General features: G+C 34.6%; 1 protein-coding gene across 1 annotated transcript; it reads right to left on the bottom strand.

Annotated features, from left to right (window-relative positions):
- Positions 1 to 19892: 19892 nt before the first annotated feature.
- Positions 19893 to 20411, bottom strand: LOC140817822 (uncharacterized). Its single transcript, XM_073177609.1, has one exon. It carries the CDS (start codon positions 20409 to 20411, stop codon positions 19893 to 19895), a length of 519 nt encoding a protein of 172 aa, XP_073033710.1.
- Positions 20412 to 20720: the final 309 nt, after the last annotated feature.

Consider the following 20720-nt stretch of genomic DNA (forward strand, 5'->3'; position numbering starts at 1 on the left):
ATACCTGTAGGTCATTTTGTATGGAATAAAACATTCAGACTTGGTCAATCGATCAATCACGACCCAAATCGCATCACAACCTCTGGAGGATCTCGGTAACTGTGTCACAAAATCCATGGAAATGTGATCCCATTTCCATTCAGGAATGGACAAACTCTGTAACAATCCTCCTGGTTTCTTCCTCTCAGCTTTCACCTGTTGGCAATTCAGACACTTGGAAACAAATTCAGTCACATCAGATTTCATCTGTTTCCACTAATACTGTGTCTTTAAATCATTATACATCTTCCTGCCACCAGGATGAATGCTAAAACGACTGTTGTGCGCTTCTGACAGTATTCTCTGTCTCAAATCTGAAACATTCGGCACAACAATACGATTATTCACATACAAGACATTGTCACGAACCTGATATTCCGATTGATGTCCAGTTCTGACCATCGCAATCGAATTCTGTACATTCTGATCAACTTTCTGAGCTGTTTTAATTTTCAAAAGCAGCTCTGGTTCAGCTTGAACAGCACACAATCTCAGAGGCTGACGATCTGTCTCAAATATTAATCCAGACAAACAACAGTCTTCTATCAAATTCGAGACACCTATCGTCGATAAGGATAGTGCACATACCTTTCGACTCAGCGCATCTGCTGCTGCATTGGATTTCCCTGGATAATATTTGATTTCACAATCAAAGTCTTTCAGTAAATCCAGCCATCTCCGCTGTCTCATATTCAGCTCTGATTGCGAAAACAGATATTTCAAGCTCTTGTGATCAGAATATATTTCAAATTTCTCACCGTAGAGGTAATGTCGCCATATCTTCAATGCAAAGACTATGGCTGCCAATTCAAGATCATGAATTGGATAACGGGTCTCATGTGGTTTCAATTGTCTCAAGGCATAGGCAATGACATGCCCTCGCTGCATCAGTATACATCCCAGTCCTCTATGAGATGCATCACAATAAACCACAAAATCACCAGTACCTGAAGGAATCGGCAACACAGGCGCACTGGTCAATCTCTTCTTTAACTCAAGAAAACTGGTCTCACATTCCTCAGACCAATTAAACGGAGCATTCTTCTGAGTCAACTGCGTAATTGGTTTGGCAATACTCGAAAAATCTTGGATAAATCGACGATAATATCCTGCCAAACCCATAAAACTGCGAATCTCGGGTACAGATGTCGGTCTTGGCCAAGAAATCACTGCCTCAACCTTACTGGGATCAACTGATATACCGTCTCCGGATATAATGTGACCCAAAAACACAACCTGTTTCAGCCAAAACTCGCATTTCGACAATTTAGCATACAGTTTCTCTGCCCTCAAAATTCTCAACACAGTCCTCAGATGATTAGCATGCTCAATCATATTCTTTGAATAAATCAATATATCATCAATGAATATGATAACAAAATCATCCAAGTATTTCTGAAAGACGCGGTTCATCAATCCCATAAATACCGCCGGTGCATTCGTCAAACCAAAAGGCATGACAATAAACTCATACTGTCCATACCTCGTTCTGAATGCTGTCTTTGAGATATCAGAGTCCCTGACTCTCAGTTGATGGTATCCAGATCTCAGATCGATCTTGGAATACACGGATGAACCTTGCAACTGATCAAACAAATCATCAATACGAGGCAAAGGGTATTTATTCTTTACCGTTGCCTTGTTCAGTTGCCGGTAGTCGATACAAAGTCTCATCGACCCGTCTTTCTTTCTCACAAACAGTACTGGAGCACCCCAAGGAGATACACTCGGTCTGATATATCCCTTGGCCAGTAAATCCTCCAACTGTTCTTTCAATTCTTTCAACTCAATCGGTGCCATCCTGTATGGAGCTCTCGAAATCGGAACTGTTCCTGACATTAATTCAATGCTGAAGTCTATCTCTCGAATCGGAGGCAATCCAGGAATCTCATCTGGAAAGACATCAGCAAACTCACACACCACTGGCAAGTCCGCCAATGATGGGCTCGTTTTCAGTAAGTCAACTGAATATACCAGGAATCCCTCCGCTCCCTTCTGTAATAATCGAGTCATATTCATTGCAGATATCAAAGGAATTCTGGCACGAGAACCCTTACCATAAAATTTCCACTCCTCAGCCATTTCAGGTCTGAATCGAACAATCTTGTGGAAACAATCGACTGTAGCCCTGTACTTGGTTAACATATCGATACCGATAATGCAATCAAAATCAGATAAACCAAGCACAATACAGTCTAGCTCAATCGTATGTCCATCGTACTGCAGTATACAAGGTTTCACAGATTTCACTGATATCAAACCTGTTCCTAACGGGGAAGAAACAGACACTACTGCAGACAATGACTCAATAGGTAACGCATAACTCAATGCAAACCTCTCAGAAATAAAAGTATGCGATGCACCAGTATCAATCAATACATATGCAGGATAACCAGAAATAAAGCAGTTACCTGCCACAACATCATCAGGTGCATCCTGTGCCTGCTCCTCGGTCAAAGCAAACAATCGGGCCTGCTGTCTAGGAGGCTGGCTCGCGGCCTGGCCCCCTCCTGGCCTCTGCTGTGACAGAGTAGACGGTACTGGCTGAAAAGTATGAACAGCAGATGGTCGTCTACCTGCCTGAGCCACGGATCCCGATGACTCAGCTGCCTGCGATCCCTGGGCACTCCTCTGGGGACACACTCGAGCAAAGTGTCCTTGCTGTCCACAAACACGACAGCTGCCAACCACTCCTCGGCACTGATCTGTGGAATGCCTCCCTCCACAAGTACCACAGTACGGTCCTGTATAACTCTGGCCCTGACTAATCTGTCTAGAGCCACTCGAACTGGACGAACTAGTACCAGATTTCTTGAATTGCTTCCCTCTAGCCTTCAAGAAATCCTTCTTCCCGGTGCTGCTGCTGCCACCTTCAAATCTAGGAGGTGGTTGTTGTCCCGGTTCTAGAAGCACGAACGAAGCCTCTCTCGGCCTCATCAGGCCTGCCTCGGCTCTCTTTGCTCTGTTCAGGGCATCGGTGAAATTACTGGGCCTCCCGGTGTTCACCAAAGTAAAAATTTCAGGATTTAGGCCATTTATAAACTGATCAGCAACGGCCTCATCATGTTCAGCTACGTGGGGAGCAAACCGGAGCAATGTAGAAAACTTAGCCACATAGTCCTCAATGTTTAACTGGCCTTGTTTCAAGTTTGCAAATTCGGCTCCCTTGTCCTTCCTATAAGATACTGGAAAGAACCGTAGATAAAATTCAGATTTGAACACATTCCAGGTAATGGCCGTACCTCGCTGTTCCAATGCCCTTCTAGTCGTGATCCACCAGTGTTTAGCAACGTCATGCAACTGGTGTATTATCAGTTTCACCCTCTTTTCCTCAGTGTACTCCAAAGATTCAAACAGTGATTCAATGTCGTCCAACCAACTTTCACATTCCACGGAGTTCTCCGTTCCTTTCAAAGTCGGTGGATGAAATGACTGAAACCTTTTCAGCAATTTCTCCATTGCTGTAGGTGTCACATCCATGGGAGGATTCGAGGTACTCCCTTGTTCTGGCATTCTTCTCGGAGGCATATCTGAAATCAAAAGGATTAGCAATCCCAACCCAAAGTTCCATTTCAGTCCTCCTCCGATCATCTTACTGCTGATCCAGAATCGGCTCTGATTCGTTCTCAATAATACATGTTTTCAAATCAAATCAGATAAACAGATAAACATGCATTATAAAGCAGTAAATCATGCTAGCAATCAAAAGCAAGGAAAGAAAATCTCATTCTACCCCGCTCACTAGCTCCTATCTCAATCTCAAGGATCTATCGCTCTGATACCACCTGTTGTGGGGACCCGGACGCTAATCAAGTTCTTAATCATAATTGGGACTAATTAATCAATTAAAAACAGGGTCTAATTTTTTTTTTTTTTTAAATGCGGAACGTAGTGAAATCAAACTCATATACATATCCGTATAAAATACAATACGAGTCCTGTACTGCATGCATTCAAAATAAACTAGGTTTAACAACTACTGTCAAGTGTTCAACCCTATCTCTAATCCAAGTCCGGAGCCTCCACTCTAATCACGATCTCTCCTCATCTCCTGGACCCTGATCCTGTCCCACCTGTTGTCAAGTACACATACAGACAAGACAACAGCCGGATATACCGGTGAGAATATAATCCCAGTATAAATCAATGAAACATGCAATCATATAAAACAATATAAAGCATGTAATCAGGTAACAGATATATATATCAAAATCTGAAACATAATCAATATCAATCTGTCGACATAACTCATAATTCAGACTAGACTCAATCCTAGTCTAGGGATCCCGGTTGCCAGATGTGGTATTCCTATATCGAATTCCGTAATAGAAGGAACCGTATTCCTATTACTCGATATAACCAATATCCTGGTATTCCTATATCGAATTCCGTAATAGACGAATTCCCATTTCTTTTACTCGATATAACCAAACATCCGGTCTCCTGACCTATCCGTCATGGACTGCAGTTCTATCTTTAATAACCTATCTTGAGACATCGTGCAATGTGTCGTGGCGATACCACCACTATCCGGCACTTCTGTCACAAGATAAATCGTCTACTACCTGTCATCTAAAATCAAGAGAACAAGTATATCATCAATTCAATGCAAATATCAATGCAATAAAGTAAAGTATGTGATTTAGGGAAACTCAAGTCTAATCCGACTCAAGTCGATCTCCCAATACCACATTGACTTATACCTTTCTTTCGTCGGTTTCTGGCTCAGTCGAAGTCCTGAACTCACAGTCTATCTGGCAATGACAATATCAATAATCTCATGTCAATATACCTTTCAAATCAATAACAATATGATCAATCTTGATTTAATTCAAAATCAACGGCATAACGGTACAATTTCAATATCCCCGTCAATACCAATTCAACAGATAATAGTTACAATCCATAACTCATATCTGATACCATCTGTAATCCAATCACAATTCAGATCTGGCTGGTATAAATTAATATACCCTAAACATTCATAACAATTCCATAATCAGTCCGTTTCTTAGTCTGACTTCGATTCTATAATGTCTCATATGTCAAGAACAACATATATGAGTTCCATTCAGTTTTGACAATATCATAATTCTAAAACATGTCAAAACGTAGTAAAACTTACGTCCAGTTGTAGCCTACGTCGCTAGGAACTCGATACCGAAGTCGGATTCAAAATCAGACGGACGGATTTCTCAGAAAAGGCGTAAGGATTTTCTCCTATCTTCTTCAAACCCTTTTTCAGATTTCTAATGATAAACTCTGAAGGAACGAATGGCTATCATACATATATATACTATGGATGAATTCAACGAGGTGGCACCATTTCCGCACAACACGCAGCACTGCGGGTGCGGTCGCTGCTGCACCGCGGGTGCGGTCCTGCACCGCGGGTGCGGTGCTGTTACTTAACGCAGGTGCGGTATTGCTTCGGCAGTCTTCTCCATTTTCCAGTAGCACCACCGCGGGTGCGGTGCTTCCTAGGCCGCGGGTGCGGTGTTCCCTCGGCCTCACCTTCACCATTCCATTTCTAATTCTTTTCTCAATGTCCCGATTAATCCTTTTATAATCCTATCAATTATAAATCAATAATTACAGATTACTGGGATTAAATTTTCGGGCATTACAACTTAGGCGATTATACCACATTCGACCGGATTTCTTAAAACCATATAATGATCTTTGAAATTTCACAGAATAACATTATTTGGGTTTTGAACTTTGTGCTTGATCAGGCATCTTAAATCCTTTAGGATTTTTATATATATATTACTATCGAGTGATCCGTATAAGTAAGCTGTGATAACATTTATAAGACGCATTTTTAAATTTTCAGATACCGCTAAACTAATCAAAACCGAAACGTAATTGCAACCATAACAGAAGAATACGTTTCTTCATAATCAATTTCAGGCCTTTGAAAAAAACATTGTGCAACAAGTCGAGATTTATATCTTACTATTTCATTTTTCTCATTTCACTTTCCAATAAAACTCATTTGTACCCAACAGATTTTACACCTTCAGGTGTAAGGACTATAGGCCTAAAAACTTTACGTTTATTTAACGAATCCAATTCAACCTGGATAACATCTTTCCATTTTTTTCCAGTCCTGTCGATTTTTACATTCACCAAAAGATTTTGATTCATGATCTTCATTGTCATTTATGATGTCAAATTCCACATTGTAAGAAAATATCTTATCAATTTCTTTTATATATTTTCGGTTCCATATTTTTCCAGTATTAATATAATTGACAGAGATTTCACGATTCTCATCAGTTTGTGGTTCTAACAGAACATTTTTATCATCATGTATTTCTGTCGGAATATCATTCTCTATTTTGTGATAATCCCTTTTCTCTATGCTTTTTCTTTTTCGAGGATTTTTATACTTGAAACCAATTGGCCTTCTAAGCTTCAGCGTTTAATGATATCATGAGTATCTTCAATTTATTTTTTTGAAATTTCAATTCGAGCATGGGCATTTACATCATGTATATATGATTTGGTTACCTCTTTTGTGTCTGCAAATGGATCTGGTATTTGATTTGTTATTCTTTGCAAGTGTACAATTTGTTGTACATCATTTTCACATTGTTTAGTTCATGGATCAAAATGTAACAATGATGATGTATACCATGTAATTTCTTTTTCGATATGTTACTTTTCTATCCCTAACATTGGTAAGATTTTTTCATTAAAATGACAATCAGCAAAAAATATTGTAAACACATCGCCTGTCTGAGGTTCAAGATATCAAATTGTTGATGGGCTATCATAACCAACATAAATTCCGATCTTTCTTTGAGGTCCCATTTTTTTCGTTGAGGCGGTGCAATAGGCCCATATACCATACATCCAAAAATTCTCAGATGAGAAATTTCTGGTTCTTTACAAAAGGCAAGCTGCAATGGGGAGTATTTATGATATGCACTTGGTCTGATGCGAATTAATGCAGTAGCATGTAAAATTGCATGTCCCCATATAGAAACATGGAGTTTTGTTTTCATAATCATTGGTCTAGCAATCAGTTGTAGACGTTTAATCAATGATTTAGCTAATCCATTTGTGTATGTACATGAGCAACATGATGCTCAACACTGATTCCCATTGATATACAATAATCATTGAAAGTCTGGGAAGTAAATTCACCAGCATTATCAAGTCTAATTTTCTTGATTGTATGATCGAGAAGTTGATTCCGCAATTTTGTTATTTGAGCAAGTAATCTTGCAAATGCGACATTTGGAGTTGATAATAAACATATTTGTGACCATCTGCTGGATGCATCGATCAATACCATAAAATATCTAAGTAATCCACATGGTGGATGAATTGGACCACAAATATCACCCTGAATACGTTCAAGAAACATGTGTGATTCAGTTTACATTTTAGCTGGTAATGGTCTTATAATAAGTTTTCCAAGAGAACATGCTTTGTATTGAAACTTATTATTTTGAAAGATTTTCAGGTCTTTCAGCGGATGACCATATGTATTTTCTATAATTTTTCGCATCATTGTTGAACCAAGATGTCCTAATCGATCATGCCAATTAATTAGTATTGAAAAATTAATCAACTACCATGTTTGATTCAATTGGATTTATATATGTATAATGCAATTGATAAGTGCAAGATTTGCACTTAATTTAAACTAGAATCCATTTTGAATTACGCTTGTTTCGGACAAAATTATGCGTTTTTTGGTTTGTTCTGTTGTCATTTCAGGAATGGAGAAACTAGCGGACACGAAGCCAAGTCGAGCATCCATCGGACAGAAGTGCGCGCGCGGCCGCGCCACTTCACGTGCAGCCGCGCGCACATGTAAATAAGGGCATGACCAGAAACATGCGCGCCAGTTCTCGCGCTACCCGCGTGCACAGAAGCAGCAGAAACCGAGAGGTGCGCGCGGCCGCGCCACATCACGCGCAGGCACGACCTCATGCACACATGCACGGGCAGATGAGTAGCAGCGCACACGCCCCATCGCCAGTTCTCGCGCTACCACGCGCACGGCGTCTAGAAAAGCTATAAAATGCGCGCCGCTAGGTTAGAAAAGGAGTTAGCCGCCGTGGAGAGAAATCATACGAAAATACAGGGAAAAGACTCGGAGCGAAGGCGAGACGAAGGCAAGACACGCGAAGATCGATTACAAAGACGAAGAGCGACGAATCTGGGGACAGAGACGACACTTCGGATTTGTTATCTGTCTTTTGCGTTTCTATTTTCTCATATGTCAATGTCTAAAACTTTGAACATGCGTCGTTTTTATTTCGATTTCGTGATGAACTAATTTCCCATTCTAGAGAATGATGTAGCTTTGTGGACACGATGATTTGACGTGGTTATTTTATAAGATTGAATTTCATTTCATGTTTACTTGTGTTTATTGCACTGCAATTTACTGGCCATAAATTGTTTGTTGTTTGATTAAATTCTACAACTCGGGAGAGGGACTAGGATTATAGATCATTAGAACACATCGTTAAATGTTTATAGCGTTCGGAAGGCGTATAACTTTAGCGAGGCTTAGTAAGAACATTGCTTGCATTTATCTATGAAACTTAGATTCTAATTAGGAATAATTGAATCGAATTTGATAGATACAGTTATTCGTCACTTGGGAAAGGGTGAATAAAATAATCTAAGTGTTCTTGGCCATTAAATAATTGGAATTCATGAATATAAATTCAACTTGAATAATTATCGTGGAAACTTTGTGAAATCATTTCTCTAGATATTTTCTCTCATTATTATTTCTCAATTCGGTGATTTAATTAAGTCATTGTTTTCCATTAATTCGTTCATACAAACCAATAGCAATCCAATAGGGAGCATTGGTAGTTTTTCAAATACATATTTTTTCCTGATTTATATGTGGTAAGACACATATATTTCTCATTTCCTTCATTTATTGTTTGAGTATCATACCTATGAGAATATATTTCATTAAAATTCAACAATTTTTTTTTCAATTGTGGTGAATACAAAGCATCATTTATCTGAAATTTTGTACCATTAGGTAACAAAAAATGTGCTTTACCACCACATTTAATCAAGTATATAGGACATGATATTGTATTCACCATTATTTTTGTTGATTTTAGTTCCAAGAAATATATTTTATCTCGGAGAATAGTGTACGTTGTACCACTATAGGGTATGAAAACTTCCATTGGATTAGTTCCTTATTTAGCTTTGTTCATAGCATTTTCCATATTTGCACTTAAAAAAATATGCAATGAAAAAAATTACTGAAAATATATATGTAATAAAAAACATTTCATAATTATACAATAAAATATTAGCATACGAGCACATGAAAAATAAAATATTTTACATTTTATTCCACCAATATATTGATCATTTTCAGATAAATCATTCATAAAATATGTCGCATCAAAATGAGTTGAATAACTCAAACTGCCACCGTGTTCAGTGAAGTTGCTCTCTTTTTCTTTTCCCTTTATTGATTCTTTATAGAGCTTACCAAGGTCATCGAGGGACTCGACTAATACGAGAAACATGTCCTGAATTGCCGCATCTAAAACAAGAACTTTCAAATCGTTTTGAGTGATTTTTATTAACACTTATGTTCTCATGATGCCATTTCAGTGGGTGGTTCGTGATGCCCTTTTGATATGAGTTATAGAAGTAACTATCTCGATTTTTTCAAAACCACGGCCGCGACCATGACACCGACCACTTCCACATCCACGACCACGACCACGACCTCGACCTCGACCTCGACCTTGTTTCTGAATTTTATTTTGGTTTTCAGGTTTAAATTCATTTTTACTTACAGCATTTACTTCTGGAAATGATGTTGATCCAGTGGGTCGGGACTGATGATTTCTTATTAGCAGCTCGTTGTTATTTTTCGCCACAAGAAGACATACGATAAGTTCAGAATATCTCGCAAATCCACGCAGTCTATATTGTTGTTGTAGAGTTATATTTGATGCGTGAAAGTGGAAAATGTTTTTCAAACAATTTCGATTCCGTAACCTCATTTCCACAAAATTTTAATTGCGAGATTATTCGATACATCGCCGAATTGTAATTACCGGCTTTCTTAAAATCTTGGGATCTTAACGTATTTCATTCATCACGGGCTATCGGAAGTATAACTTTCCTTATATGTTCAAACCTTTCTTTTAATCCTTTTCATAAAGTCATGTGATCTTTTCCAATGAGATATTCACATTTTAATCATTCGTCAAGATGTTGACGCAAAAATATTATAGCTTTTGTTTTTCTTGTGATGATGAGATACCATTTTCTTTGATGATCTTATTAAGACCCATTCGTCAAGATGTTGACGCAAAAATATTATAGCTTTTGTTTTTTCTTGTGATGATGAGATACCATTTTCTTTGATGATCTTATTAAGACCCAATGACTCAAGATGCATTTCTACATCTAGAGTCCATGACATATAATTTTTTTTCCTGCAATGTCGAGCGTAACAAACTTGAGCTTTGCCAAATTTGACATGGTGGTACTAGAAAAATAACAATGCATTTTATTAGTTAAGTTTTAAATTTATTAAAATGTCAATACAAATTAACAGATAAATTTTAAGTACAAACATTCTAAAAAATAAAGAAAAAATGCGGGCGAATATTATCCGATAAATAAAAGACTAGTAAGTATAATAACCAAAATAAATAAAAAATAATATTGAAAGCATCATCATCATCTTCTTCGAACATTTGGATGAAGAAAATTTTTAGGGAGGAAGAGTAAGTTTAGAGTGATTGAATGTGTTTGTAAAATCATATTTATAGAGTAAAAACCAGCCGTTTATGATCGTTACAAAATCTTAAAAAAAATAAATGTATGTATATGTAAATTTTATGATAATAATATGATATATATAATGTTAATCACGTTTAAATAGTTATGTATATCTCATCAAAATATTATAATGAGGCGTCAGAGACTCCTTTTTGTATAACACTGTGATATTGTACAAATATATTGTTGGGGCAATAATAGTTCTGCTTGGTAGAACGATCGAACCGTGGTGCTTGAGCTGCTGTGCGGTTTAAGAGATTTGAGTTGCACCATTACTACTAGCTATAGTTTTTGGGAAAGCAGCAAGCGCTCGGTCCTACAATTGGTATCAGAGCCAAGGTCACGGGTTCGATTCTCATTGATTGCAATAAGTTCAATTATTGGGAGGGAGATTGTTGGGTGCAATAATTGTCCCTGATTTGTAGAGTGATCGAACCGTGGTGCTTGAGCTGTTGTGCGGCTTAAAATATTTGAGTTGGACCATTACTACTAGCTATAGCTTTCGGTAAAGCGGCAAGCGCTCGGTCCTATATATATATATATATATAAATATATATATATATATATATATAATTATTATATAACACAATAAAAATATATAAACATTGAAATAATCACATCACGTTATTATAATGAGGTGTCATAGACTCTTTTTATATAATAACATGATATTATTCAAATATATATACAATAAATAAACAGTAACACAATAAAATTATATAAGTAGTGTAATAATATAATTGCATCACGTTATTATAATGAGGTATCATAAATTTCTTTTATAGAATATATGATATTATATATTAAATATATACACAAAAAAATAAATAAACAGTAAAATAAATTTTCTTACTTTTGAATATTGTTAATTTTTTCTTTTGTTATGGAGCTTGGAAAAATATGGAGAACCGAACCTTCGAGTACCATGTTGATAACGTGTTAAAAATAAAAATTTACGGTAAAAAGTAAAAATCTCAAACTCACAAAATATATTAAACTACACCTTTTATAAAATTTTGTCTACTCCATTATGTTCTTCTTCAAAATTGAGAGACATATTTATAGAATTTCTTTGGAAATAATCCAAAAATAAATATATCGTTACATAAATCATCACACACTAATTTTCAATATTTACAATTCTTATTTTCAACATTCAATAATTTCAATCATTATTTTCAACTTGGACTAATTTATTGAATAATAGAATAAATTTCTTATATTAAACTAGACATTGTTAGAATTATTTTGTTGGTTCACATAATTTAATTAATTATATATAGACAAGCTATCTAATAAAAGCATGAACAAGATTATCTAATTAATAACGAGTTTCCAAAGTATTAAATAAATTAGTATGATATGTCTTATGTGTAGAAATACAACCCAATTAAGTCTTATATAATGGGTCAAAAATTGTTAAGGTTATATAAGGTTATGGTCCCCGAGACACAGAGAATAACACAGAATATATACGGTACACATATTTTAGATCTCTTTCATTCTCCAATCTAAGACAAGAATAAGGTGGTCGATTCTCTATTATCTTGGAAATTCCATAGTTCCAACGCTAGATCAATAAATGGATTATGGTACGTGTTTACTGTCATTTATATTTTCTGATAATTCAACGTGAATTCCCGGCATGTTGCGATATATGAATTTAATCACATGATTTATATATTTATTTTATTAAATCTCCAATAAGTGATATCAGAACCACTTTCGTGTTGAATTTTGAGAATTTTGTTTATTGATTGATCGTGAAAATTTGAATTATTCCATATCTGAAAAATTATTTTATAATTTTTTTATGAGTAATTCAAATCAATCTTTTGGGGCAATAAAAATCAGTAAAAAAATGGCCAAAATAAAGTTCCCAAAATTGAATTGTTCAAACCCTTTCTTTAAAATCGATCACAATAAAGAATCAAAATCCGGAAATTTAAGGTGCATGCTGATCCATCACGTCGGGACGACCATCGTTAGACCACCATCGGGTGGAACCAACCACAATGGGTCATAAAATCGCGATATAGACTTGTGATGTTCATAAGTTTTTGGTAGATTTCGATCGAATTCATGACATTTTGATGGCGCCTATTGACTTTAAAAGCCAATTATGGTGGAGCCATAACATGGGAGGCGGCAATCAATGGTGGTGACGACCAGATTTTGGCTGAAATCACGTAAGATTCACACTTGTTTTTTGAACAAAAACATAAAACGTGACTGGTGATCGATTGATGGTCGGAGCTGGTAGGGTTTGGATTTGATTTTTTTTTTTTGAATTTAAGACCTTGGTCGGTTGTCTAATTTTAAACCAGATTTTAAAATCCAGAATTTTGAAATTTTATTAAATTTTGACTTCCACAGTTTTGATTTGTTAAATTAAATTCGACAATTTTAAAATTTAATTTCATTAAATAAAATTACTATAGAATTATTAATTATTTTATCTCCTTCGTTTATTTTGATAAAATATTTGTGGATGAATAATTATGATGTGCTAATATTTTATTTCTTGCATATTCGGTCTCTATATTTTTTATTCGGCTCAATTAAAGTAAATTAAATTTTCTTTTGAAAATTTTGAGTTAAATTAATGTCTTATGTCTCAAATTTGGTTAAATTTAATGTACATGTTAATAAAGTGATTTTTATCTATGTAGATATTGTTAAAGTTCAAAATAAATTATGTTTCAATTTATGCGAAAAATAGTTGGCCCAAAGGAATATTATTTTTTGATCAATTGCAAACACAATATATGATTTTAAAGTACATATATGCAGAAAATAATCGACTCAAAGGGAGATTTTTTTTCTAACCAGATTTTAGGCAATCAATATTTAATAATCATGATATTTAAGTGTACCACTTAAAAATTCTTATTTTTATTCAAAGTTTAAATATCAATATTGTGCTACGTACTTTTATATGGGCATACCGCTTGCATGCATATATATAGGTGATTTATTTAATTTAAATATATAATTATAATTTATTGTGAGTCTTGTTCTATTTTGTTATAACATCTTCTATATCTGTCAATCTAAACAGCATTCCAGTACGTTATGGTTCAAACTTTAAGAAATGAAAAAACGTGTTATGATAGTGCTCGACTGTATGGATTTGGACTATGCGCTAAGGGAAGAATGCCACACACCTTTGAGCAGTTCAAGAACTGCTGAACAAAAGGGTTTTATAAAAAAGTGGAAGCGATCAAATCGCATGAGTCTGATGATTATAACACATATCATTCAACATACTATAAGGAGTGTAATTTCTAAAGAAAAAGATGCCAAAAAGTTCCTTGCTCATATAGCAGTCTGTTTCGCGGCAAACGAAAAGGTCGAGACAAATACTATCCTGACTAAAGTTGTCTCAATGCGGCAGAAATAGAAATATAACATAAGGGATTACATAATGAAAACGATAGTAAGACTGTTGGAGTTTTAAAAACTTTATTTAATAACTGTTATTTTTATTTACCAGTATTTGAATTTTGAAAATACTTTTGTTACACCGTATTTTAGACAAAATTTGAATTTAGTTTCATTTTTAGACAAATCAAGCTTTTCCTTTATCCATGTGGTAATGAAACTTTTCAATTTTTTGAAATTCAATTATGATTTGTATGGTTCCTTGACTGATAAGCTTGATAAATGGAACATCAATATTTTAAATGACATCGATAGTATGCATGTATGCAATTATTAAATTAAATGCAAATTATTTTAGTGTGTTGACTTTAGTGGAAGTGAGTAAAATGGAAAGTAAACATTGAGAAGCTTAACTTGATGTTTATGTCCACCAATGTGCTAATATAAATTTTGATCAGGCGATTATCACATTCTGATTATAGAGAACACCGTTTGGATATTGTGTACATCACTGGAATGTTGGGCAGATTTTTAAGAAACTCGATATTGGATCATTAATCGGGTTATACGCTATATAAAGTGAACTACTAATTTTATGATCATACAACAGAGATCTGACATTTGAAAATAGTTGGATATTTGGACTCCGAATAAAGTTGCGAAGTTTTATCACCGACAATGATCATTTGTCTAAAAAACCATTGATGATCAATTGTGATAATAAAGACGCTATATTATATTTAAAGAACAACTGAAACTTGTCAAAGTCAAAATATATTGACATGAAATTTCTAATTGGAAGGAAATAATTCAGAGTGTTTGTGTGTCAATTGAACATATTATTGCAAATTCTATAATTGTGGATGTGTTTGTCATGAGTTGGCTATCCAAGATGTTTATGGGCATGTGGCACACATTGGTGTTGTCCATATAGTATATATGTTGTACAATGGGAGTTTATATTTGGCTTGAGCATTTATTCATTTGAAATTATTTAAGTTTCTGTACAAATTAAGGTTTATTTAAATTACTCTGAAATAAAGTGACGACTTTTATTGAAATTTATTATTTGGTTGAAATTTTGTTATTGGACTCTTTGAGTCAGTAAGAGGAGTACTAGTTGGAAATGCAGGTTTTATTTTTGGATCACATTTATGTATTTCTATGTTACACAGCCATACTTGATCTATGTCATTGATTATACTGATATTGTAATCATTGATGAGTCTAGTGATTTTAAATATAGAGATGACCGATTTGATTAAATATTGGTATAATTGATAGCCCAGATTGTTAAGGAATATTTTGGTTTAGATATCAAGAGCTCATTCCATTTTTTCATGTATAATATCTGGATAACTTATGTGACCCAAGTATGAGATTGTTGAAACTATTTTGTGGGCTTACACAATTTATTTAATTGTACATATACAATCTATCTAATAAAGGACCTAATAAGGCGACTATTTAAAAATGAATTTCCAAAGTATTAAATAAATTTATATGGTCCATCTTATGTGTAGAAACTCAAACCAAGTCTCCAATGATGTGTCGAAGACTGCTAAAGTTATATAAGATTATGATCCGCGATACACATAGAATAACATAGAATATATACAATACACATATTGTCGATCTCTCTCCTTCTCCCTTCTAATACAAGAATAAGGTTGTCGATTCTCTGTTACCTTGGAAGATTCATGACTCCAACGCTAGATCTATCAATAGTTTCTGATAAGTGTTTAGTGTCATTTATATTTTCTGATAATTCAACATGAATTCCTGACGTGTTGTGATATATGGATTTAATCATATGATTTATAAATTTTTTATATTAAATCTCCAAACGACATTATATTAAAAAAATCAATTTATTTCTTAATTTATTTTTCTTTCTTTTGTTTAATTTATTAGTTTTTAATTTAATTTTTTCATTGAAATAAGTTATTTAAAGATAAATAATCGAAAGGTACTAATAAATTTAGCTCGACAATATTCGGAACCATTTGATGTTGGTGGAGAGAGCTTCAATTATTTGTCTAAATTTCAAATTGATCACTGCTTGGATTTTTGTCAATGGCGTCTTAAAAAGTGTGCTAACATATGAAGTTTAGGCTTAGTTTGAAAGTGAAGAGAAAATTTGGGAAGATAAAAGAAAAGAAAAGGAAAAAAAAAAAAGATACCTCGACAATGTGTCAATCGGGAAACGCTGCTGAGACAACATAAGTAAATGTTGTCGTGTGAAACTTTACAACAAAACACATCCCCAAACATATGTTACCTATTGGAATAAAATAGTTAAAAATTAAAAGTAAGTGGATTAAAACCAACACATTAGCTATTAGAACAAAATAATTTAAAATTAAAAATTTGTGTAACAAAATCTAACTTTTAAAATATAATAGATCAAAACAAAAAATTGAACAAATTAACGAAAAAATAATATTTCTTCCCATTTGTGGAGTGACACAATTATACAACACTCCATTTAACAAGCCAAAATACGTCACGCGAAATGATCTCTTAGGGATCCTGAAAGTCATTCGCTCTCACTAATTCCAGTATATCATGTCATATTTGACGTGTGGAATATCAAGATTCAAGCAAAAAATTATTTTCTCAGAACAAATCATTATGTGAAACAAATACAAATACATTTTATGTGAAACAAATACAAATACATCAGAACAAATCATTATTAGGGATCATGGAATTTATTCACTCTTACTAATTTCAGTTCATAATATCAAGTTTCGAGCACAAATATATTTTCCAGGTGCTAGGCAAAGTTGTCGGCAAAATGAGGCCAAGAATATTAAAAGTTAGTTGAATTTTAAACGTGGTGGTTGACTAATATTTCAGAAAACGGAAGACGCGTTTTGTGCCACTTCTTCACATGGACAAGGGGCTCTATAAATAGAGCTCCCTTCTTCATTCTGAAATTATCTTTTTTCGAGTTTTTATCATCTTATAAGCATTTGAGAGCTTAGTTCTGTAATATTTGTGAGGTGCTTGTTCTCCGGTATTAAGAGAGAGTGTGTTCTCTTTGAAAACACAGTGAGTGAGTTGTACACCATAAAATATTATAGTGGAATTCTTTTCATCTTGTCCGTGGTTTTTACCCTAATAATTTTGAGGGGTTTTCCACGTAAATATCGATGTTCAGTTTATTCTTTATTTTCGAGTTTTATTATCTCAAATTCCGCACGTGGGACAAACAAGTGGTATAAGAGCTTTGGTTTAAAATTTCTTAAAATTCTGAGTATGCTCTGTGGTTGCAGCCTAGACTGATCTTCCACATAAGAAAAGATTTTTTGAGATTTTATTTATTAAGGCGTGATTATTTTGTTCAGTTTATTAAATTGTTGTAGACATAATGACTGGCAGGTACGAGATAACAAAGTTTAACGGAAGCAATTTTATGATATGTAACATAAAGATACAAGCAGTTTTAAGAAAAGAGAATTGCTTGAAAACTATTGGAGATAGATCCGTGAAAATTATGTATGATGGAAAGTGGAATGAGATGAATTATAATATTGTTACTTGTGGGGCCCCGGGTCAGACATCTAATATTAAGAACTATAAATGTAACAAACCAAAAGATTGAGTAAAATACATAATCTTAGGTTCACAAATCCACATAAAAATCGTCAAAATAATTAAAAAATATCAAATGTTTGGAATATAAGTTAATATGCCAAAATAAACTAGTGAACCAAAGTAATCCAAACTTCATCAAATAACTCCTAAGACCCGAGAATCCCACTCTAACTCATATCTCCTCGCCTGGAAGTGGACTCTGGCATCTCAAGTCTCGCCTCACCTACCGTCAAGCACATGAAAACAAGAGGCAGCCGACGTGCCGATAAGTATAAATCCAGTATGATACAATCAATAACATATGATTTAAAATGACAAATAGTCCATTTAAAGTCATAAAGATGCAATATCATGCAACGCATGATCAGAAGTTGTGGGCTATCAATAAATCACAAGATCAAGTGATTCATCTGGTCATAGGGTACCCAAGGAAAGAGAATCCCCCAGCAATATCCACCGACTCATCCGCTCAAGGTGGGGTGCTGTGTTCTACAATCCCAGGACTATGGTGCGCCTATAGAGAGTGTTCAGGCCATAGCAGCGACCTCCGCATACATTATGCCAACTAAACTATAACCTCATATGTCCAGAAAATCAATAAATCAAGGCGACCTCCGCCATATAAAATTTGAATCGAAAAGTCGCTCAATATGCAATGTAATGATGCAAATCAATATCATCATCTCAAGACAACAATCATCATCAAATCACAAGTTATTCATAGAGCTATAGAATTTTCAATTTAAAATAAAAATGATACTTTTACATCGTATGTCACCGATCCTAACATACCTTTCAAATATTATTAATCAAGAGATCAAAATGTGTAGTTGAGAAGCCTTGAACCTCCGAAGTATATTATCTCAAGAACTCGAATTATTTATCAAAACAAAGCAGTTTCTGTACAAAATTCATAATTAATTCAATATTGCTTTGCATAAAGATCTGCAAATTGGATATGCAAGAAACTCAAAGCCCAACAATTGTTCTTCACAAAGTTTTGTCAAACAATGTCGTTTACTCAGTCGTTCATAATCTGTAACTTAAAACATAATTTTCGAAATTCTGCATCAGTACATTTCTGGCACACTTTAGTATTTTGAGCATAACTTCCTCAATATCCAATGTAATCGAGCCAATTTGGTATCTTTTCGAAGACAAGAAAATGTTATATAACTTTAATTTGAACACTAAATTCAGAATCCCAACTGATTAATCCCATAATTTGGATAAACAGAAGGCATGTACACAAATCTGCACTAACTCGTATTTCCAGATCAGTTTTAGTAAAAATCACATATCTCTCTCATTTCTTCATGGAATTGAGTGATTCAAGAACCAAATCAAAGCTAACTCGATTATCTACAAGTTTTATGATGACCATAACATAAAAATCCAAATAGAACCATCTCATATACCCGAAATACAGTAGGCATAAAAACTGATCTTAAAAAAAACAAGAAACCGTGCTCATATCCATTTTAATTTCAAACCAAATCAAATACAACATCTTCAACATCTTAATATCCCAAATATCAACTCAAATATCAATTCTAACTTCAACTCATTTCCAAGCTTGAATAAAAATGGGAAATACTTACATCCTCGTGAAGCCCGTGATGAGAAGATCGCAAATCTAACTTCATTTCATAATTTCTTGAACAAATCTCCTATAGATTGAAGAAAGAAATGTAGAAAATGGAAGGAAAGAGGGTTTCGGTGCAGAAGAAGGAGGATAAATGATTGGAGGACGTGAATGTGAGCTTATATAGTCAATTTCCGCGTCTGTAGCGCCGCATCGCTACTTTTTAGCGCCTCAGCGCCAAATTTGCGCAACTCTAGCGCCTAGGCGCTACTATTCTAACGCCACAGCGCTTGAATAGTAACATGATGAACAATAGTTTTTTATTTTTTTTTCAAATTTTTATTTTTTAAAAAAAATTCGGGCATTAAATTCCTCCCCTCTAAAAATAGATTTTGTCCTCGAAATCAAATCATCAATTTCAAGTCTAACATGTAATGATCAATACTGAAAATAAAACCAGGAATAGAAGCGTACTTCATTTGAATAACTCTGGATATTTATGTCTTATATTATCTTCTAATTCCCAAGTTGCCTCCTCGACACCATGTCTGTTCCACTGTACTTTAATCAATGGTATCATTTTATTTCTGAGTTGTTTATCTTTTCTGCCTAGAATCTGAATCGGTCTCTCAATGTAGCTCAAAGTTTGATCTAACTCAACCTCATCGAGTGGAAGTACATGAGAAGGATCTTGATGATATTTCCTCAACATAGACACATGAAAAAAATCATGAACACCTGATAATGCAGGAGGAAGAGCTAATCTATAAGCCAAATCACCAACACGTTCCAAAATCTCATACGGACCTATGAATCTCGGTGATAATTTACCCTTCTTTCCGAATCTAACTGTACCACGGAAAGGAGATATTTTCAGAAAAACTCTGTCACCTTTATCAAAAATCAATGGTCGTCTCTTGATGTTCGTATACTTAGCATGTCTATCCTGAGCAGCTCGCATAAGACTCTGAATCAATTTTACCTTCTCTGTCATATCGCTTATCATATCAGGTCCAACAATTGGTGCTTCAGATAAATCGTCCCAATACAGAGGATATCGACACTTCCTGCCATATAGTGCTTCAAATAGTGACATTCCAATGCTCACTTGATAAATGTTGTTATAAGAAAACTCGACGTACAAGTGGTAACGAATCTTGCCAACCAATATCAAAATCCATCACTACAACTCTCAACATATCCTCTAATGTCTGAATAGTACGTTCTGACTGTTCGTCTATCTGAGGATGATATGATGTACTCAAATGCAAACGAGTACCAAGTGCCTCTTGTAAATTCTGCC

Source organism: Primulina eburnea, chromosome 17, assembly GCF_022965805.1.
Source record: "Primulina eburnea isolate SZY01 chromosome 17, ASM2296580v1, whole genome shotgun sequence".
In the NCBI taxonomy this organism is placed as follows: Eukaryota; Viridiplantae; Streptophyta; class Magnoliopsida; order Lamiales; family Gesneriaceae; genus Primulina; species Primulina eburnea.

Bases quoted from the DNA above. Each gene is read 5' to 3' on its own strand.
- LOC140817822 (XM_073177609.1), bottom strand. From the start codon at position 20,411: ATGACAGAGAAGGTAAAATTGATTCAGAGTCTTATGCGAGCTGCTCAG.